This window comes from Hyaena hyaena, unplaced genomic scaffold, assembly GCF_003009895.1.
Source record: "Hyaena hyaena isolate Hyena2069 unplaced genomic scaffold, ASM300989v1 scaffold_917, whole genome shotgun sequence".
NCBI lineage: Eukaryota > Metazoa > Chordata > Mammalia > Carnivora > Hyaenidae > Hyaena > Hyaena hyaena.
Window position 1 is genome coordinate 1 of NW_024081537.1, and position 6269 is coordinate 6269.

General features: G+C 48.3%; 1 protein-coding gene across 1 annotated transcript; it reads right to left on the minus strand.

Moving 5' to 3' along the window:
• Positions 1–5: 5 nt before the first annotated feature.
• On the minus strand, positions 6–1405 carry LOC120222740 (paraneoplastic antigen Ma6F-like; the record flags this gene model as incomplete). The annotated part of the gene is made up of 2 exons (XM_039220687.1): positions 1123–1405; positions 6–462 (listed from the first exon to the last, which is right to left on the minus strand). Coding segments are annotated over exons 1-2 (663 nt in total), but the record flags the coding sequence as incomplete, so codon positions are not given.
• Between the last annotated feature and the right edge of the window lie 4864 nt (positions 1406–6269).

Here is a 6269-nt window from a genome sequence, read left to right on the forward strand (position 1 = left end):
AGCCCCTCCTCCAGGGGCTCCCCAGCCTCCTGGGCTCCTGCCTGAGCGAGGCCCTCTGGCTCACAGCCAGGACCTCCTGGGCCCTCCCTGGAAGTGCTGCCCCTCTGGGTAGGGCCGGGGCCCCCAGGCGCCTCTGAGGGTCTTGCCTGACCTGGGCCCGCAGAGGTGGGAGCATTTTCATCTTCCTGAGTGGCAGGGAAGCGCTTGGGGGCCTCCTCCTGCCTCACCCCAGCTCCTGCCTCACCCCCAGATCTTGCCTCACTCCCAGCTCCTGCTTCACCCCCAGCTTCTGCCGCACCTGCCTGGCCAAACCCTGCTTGCCTCTGGGCCTGTGCAGGGAAACTGGGTCTATCCTGTGACTCTGACTCTGGGGCCTGGGGCAGGAAGACCACAGTCCAGGGCCCTCCCTTGCCTGGTATTTGTCGGGAAGCCAAACTTCGGTTTAAATAGTGAGCAAACTTGCTGGCGAGGATGTGGAGAAACGGGCCCCCTCCTACACTGTTGGTGGGAATGCAAACTGATACAGCCCCTCTGGAAAACAGTGTGGAGCTTCCTCAAAAAAATTAACGATAGAACTCCCCTATGACCCAGCAATAGCACTGCTAGGAATTTACCCAAGGGACACAGGAGTGCTGATGCATAGGAGCACATGGACCCCAATGTTCATAGCAGCGCTCTCAACAATAGCCAAAACCTGGAAAGAGCCTACGTGTCCATCAACGGACGAATGGATCAAAAAGATGTGGTTTATCTATACCATGGAATACTACACGGCAATGAGAAACAATGAAACCTGGCCATGTGTAGCAACATGGATGGACCTTGAGGGTGTTATGCTGAGCGAAATAAGTCAGGCAGAGAAGGACACATATCATATGTTTGCACGTATCGGAGGATTAGGAGGAACTTAACGGAGGACAATGAGGGAGAAGAAGGGGGAAAGAGTTGGGGAGAAGGAAGGAGGCAAACCATGAGAGACTCTTGAATGCTGAGAACAAACTGAGGGCTGATGGGGGTGGGGGGGAGGGGGGATGGGCACTGAGAGGGGCACTTGTGGGGATGAGCACTGGGTGTTATGTGGAAACCAACTTGACAATAAACTATTTGTTAAAAAAAAAATACTGAGCAAACTCGACCAAAGCGACCCTGCATCTGAGCTCCTTTCTGAAAACCTTGCCCAGCACTCGGTGTGTGCCCAGGGGCCGTAGGGCAGCCTGCAAGGCCTCCTGGAATTCCTGGTCCTCACAGCCGTCGGGAATGCCCAGGATGAGCAGCGAATGCGAATGGTGCGCGTCCACGCCCATCCACCTGCACCAGTCAGGCAGCATTGCCAGTGCCGTCGCGAATACTTGCGGGGGAGGGGGCGCGATCGCACAGGGGTGCGCAGACTGTCGCAGTCTCTGCAGTGGCGGCCAGTGGGTGCGAAGGGGAGAGAGGGATATTGGTGCCAGATAGACCACCCCACCGCCCCCCACGGCGACCTGAGTCTCCTCCCTGGCCAGTTCACGTCCTCCTTGCCGCGGCTCTCATCCCCCACCAGGCAGCCTCACCTCTGCAATGTGGAGATCCTGTTTCGCCTTGGCCGACACCCCTGCTCGGGCCACTGCAGCCGGAGCCCCTCCCACCATCGTCTGCAACCCCGCAGCAGGGAGCCCTCCCTTCCTCAGCCCCACAGCCAGAAGCCCCCCCCCCCCATCCTCCTCTCATTCTTAGGGCTGGACCCAGGGCACCCCTGCTCTGCCCAGGCAACCTAGACACCGGGTCCCGCCCTCTCCCACCAGCACCTGCCCCTCTGCAACTGGAGCCGCCCTCCGCAGTCAGGAGCTCTTTCCACCCTCCCCTCCAGCGCCGACTGGGATCCGCCTCCTGCCCCCCACTGCCTGCCTTGGCAGACATCCAGCCCTTAGCCAAGGTGCTCAGTACTAGTTCCAGCAAAGCCCCTAGTCTCCGGCTCACTTTCTCTGACTCTGAAGGCGGTGCCGGACAGGGACACGCTGCCTGCGGGCTGCGAGGCGATTCTGGAGACCACCTCAAAGCCCTGGGGCGAGAGGAACAGAAGAATGCACCTCAGCTGCACTGCCCAGGACCGTACAGTCCAGCGGGTCTTCCAAGTCCTCGGTACTGAGGCCACGTGGGCTTCCCGGTGTTTCCAGAAGCCCCAGGTAGATGAGGGAGCAAGATCTCGGTATCTCAGTGCAGGGCAAATGCCTGGATCAGGAGAGCAGCGGGAGAGGAGGCATCCGTGTTGCCGTGGCAACCTGACCTGCTTGGTGAGGGTTTGATGTGACAAGGCTTGGAGCCTCCAGAAGCAACAGGCACACCCGCTGGCCCTCCAGCTACAAAATGGTTTAACAGGGGTGTGGGAAGGTAAGGTGGGGGTAAGCTAGTAGAAAATACAATGGTTGTGAGTGGGACCTGGAAAATGGGAGTCGGTTAGCTAGGTGCTACTGTCCCTAGTGCCACTTTGCATTAACAGGTTAACCGCATCATGCCAGAAACATCAATAACAGACACAGGCTGACTGTTCCTAAATCAAAGGCCTAATTACAGCTTCTTATGCTGCAAAACCAGATCTCACCTCTTAGGAAGGCCCTGCATTGGAAACTGTGGGCTTTGGAATCAGGCAAAGCTGAATTCACTTGGTGGCTGGGTAGCCTTTCACAAATTACTGAGAATTTCTTTCCAACATCTGTAAACTGGACAATGAGAACACTCTTGAGGGGCACCTCGGTGGCGTATTTGGTTAGGCGTCTCACTCTTGGTTTCAGCTCATGGTCTCATGAGTTCAAGCCCCGCATCATGCCACAGCACAGAGACTGCTTGCGATTCTCTCTTTCCCTCTTTCTCTGCCCTTTCCCCACTCACACTGTCTCTGTCCCTCTCAAATAAATAAACTTTAAAAAACAAAGAACACTCTTCTTGCAGCATACTCATGGAGGTTTACCCTCAGACTGGACACATGGAAATCTTTCAGTAATGGACACAAAGATGTAGGAATAGAAGGATGTGGTGAGGCAAGCATTGGTATTGGTAAGCAGGCTGGTTGTTGCAGCCACCTCAGTGGTCTCATGTCTGACCCCTGAGGACAAAGAGGATGTGAAGGGCAACATTAGAACTGTTTTCCTGAGAAACACAAGGAGTGACTGAGATGACAATGTATAACTCTCTGCTTTTGCAGACTTAACTCCCACTTTCTCCCTCACCCCCAACTCTGGTAGAGACACTAATTTGCCATATTATTTATATCACTATGTATTTTAAAAACCTACTGAGAGAATCCATAAATTGGGAGAACTAGCTATGCATTTGGGGCTTCTACAGATTTCAATCTGTCTACCCAGGCCACACAGTCATTATCAGAACCTTATCGCAGCAGTTTTTTAAGCCAATGACTGACCCAATTCTCTCACTTCCAAGCCAATCCTCACCAGAGAGGACAATGGCCACTGGTATGTGCTTCTCTCTCTGTGGAATTTAGTTACTTTAGACTTCATTACATGCAGAACTCTCAAATGTCCTTTAAAAATATGTTACTTTCTTTGACCATCTGATTTTTTGTAGTTGTTACAGTGGGATCAGTGCTCTGTCATGATGTACAGTGTAACCAGAAGCCAGAATGAGCTTATTCCAGATCCATGAAGAAGGTACTTCTTGCTCTGGAGACATTAAAAAAATTTTTTTTTATTTATTTCTGAGAGAGACAGAGAGAGAGAGAGAAAGAGACAGAGACAGAGAGAGAGGAGACAGTGTGAGGGTCAGAGAGGAAGGGAGACACAGGATCTGAAGCAGGCTCCAGGCTCTGAGCTAGCTGTCAGCACAGAGCCCGACATGGGGCTCGAACCCACGAACCGTGAGATCATGACCTGAGCCAAAGTCGGACGCTTAACCAACTGAGCCACCCAGGCGCCCCTCTGGAGACATTTTAAATACTTTCTCTTTTAATACTAGAACTGCTTAAGGTAGTCGGGGCATCCAGTGTGTGACTTTTTGGCACGAGAGGGAAGGTGACCCTGATGGATTTATAATTTCCTCAAGGTCCATTTCTGTTGAATTATGGATATTAGTAATAGGGGCTTCCTTTTGCTCCCTGGCTATGCTAGTAGCAAGTAGACATAATTATGCACCAGATTTATCAATGGAAAAAAATCCACTGGCTATTTTTCTGAGATTCATATTAGCTTATCACCTAGATAAGTGTTAAAAGTCTTCATTTTTCCACCCCATGCTTCTTTTTTTTTTATAGGGAATCTTTTTTTTAAATTTTTTTTATTTTTTTTTTTACAAATAGTTTATTGTCAAATTAGTTTCCACATAACACCCAGTGCTCATCCCCACAAGTGCCCTCCTCCATGCCCATCCCTCCTCCCCGCCACATCCATCAGTCCTCAGTTTTTGTCAGCATTCAAGAGTCTCTCATGGTTTGCCTCTCTCCCTTTCCCCCACCATTTCCCCCCTTCTTCTCCCGGTTGGTCCTCTGTTAAGTTCCTCCTAGTCCTCCTCTACGTGCACACATATGATATTTGTCCTTCTCTGCCTGACTTATTTCGCTCAGCATAACACCCTCAAGGTCCATCCATGTTGCTACACATGGCCAGATTTCATTGTTTCTCATTGCCATGGAGTATTCCATGGTATAGATAAACCACATCTTCATGATCCATTCATCTGTTGATGGACACTTAGGCTCTTTCCATGTTTTAGCTATTGTGGAGAGTGCTGCTATGAACATTGGGGTCCATGTGCTCCTATGCCTCAGCATTTCTGTATCCCTTGGGTAAATTCCTAGCAGTGCTATTGCTGGGTCATAGGGGAGTTCTATTGTTAGTTTCCTGAGGAACCTGCACACTGTTTTACAGAGGAGCTGTACCAGTTTACATTCCCACCAACAGTGTAGGAGTTCCACCCCATGCTTCTTATTCACAGTCTTCTCAATTTTAAAATTTTTAAATGTTTATTTATTATTTTTGAAAGAGAGAGAGAGAGAACAAGTGGGGGAGGGTGAGAGAGAGAGGGAAACACAGAGTCTGAAGCAGGCTCCAGGCTCTGAGGTATCAGCACAGAACCTGATGTGGGGCTTGAACTCATGGACCACAAGATCATATGACCTGAGCCAAAGTTGGATGCTTAGCCAACTTAACCACCCAGGTTCCCCAACAGTTTTCTCAAATTTTTTATGTAGAATCCTAGAACAATGGGACATTGTAAAGCCAGACTTGAGAACCTAATGTTGGTTCACTAGACAAGGTTAAATTGAGTGTTTAATTAACAAATGACTATACTCTCCTAAGGCAAAAAGAAATTATGTATCCATATTTATTATCCTAATTGTTCACAATATATCTATCATTCTCTCCTGGGTATATCACATGATGATAGACCAACATCACTGTGAGATATTTATGTTCACAATAATATTTTGTGTTTTATACTAGGGTCATTTGGAGGAATGTTCTGTAGTGACATCACAGCTTACTTGGGATGTTTTGAGATGGCATGTAGGAAAAAGTAACAAAAACCACTGATATAAATAGGAAACACAGTGGATAGCAACATAATAACAAAAATAAGTAGGTGTAGTAACTCAGTATAGTGATATGAATACTCACAGATTACACATGGCAAATAGTAAATATAAGCTTCCTAGAGCTAGGAATTCTCCACAGCAGTTCCCAAGAGGAAATGCCCCAGGGATGTCTCTTGGGGGTCATATAAAAAGGCAGCTCATTTGGCTGCTGATGTTGCCCCTGTTGAGAGTAATGGCAAAAGTGCAGCTTCTCCTGGGCTGAGTAAAGCAGAGATGTTCCTCCAGACCCCAGACTGCTCAAAAGAATATCTGCCATTGTCCCTCACTGGCAGCTGCCATCAGCACATATAGTGTCCTGCTGAGAGGACAAAAAAATTAAAACCCTTTCCTCCCCTTTTCTTGATAGTGTTCTTTGATGCACAAAAGTTTTAAAATTTGATTGTCTAGTATATCTATGTTCCCCTTGGTTTCTTGTGCTTTTTGTGTCATTTCTAAGGGACCATTGCCTAATTCAAGTCCACAAGGTTTATACCTATGATTTTTTCTGTTTTATATTTTTAGTTCTTACTTTTAGGTGTTTGGTGCATTTTGAGTTAAATTTTGTATAAGAGGTAAGATAGGAATCCAAATTTTACATTAGGCTATATAGTTGTGTCATTACCATGTGTGGAAAACACTATTATTTCCTCATGGAATGTCTTGGTGCCCTTGTCAGAATCAATAGACCATAGATGTATAGTTTTAT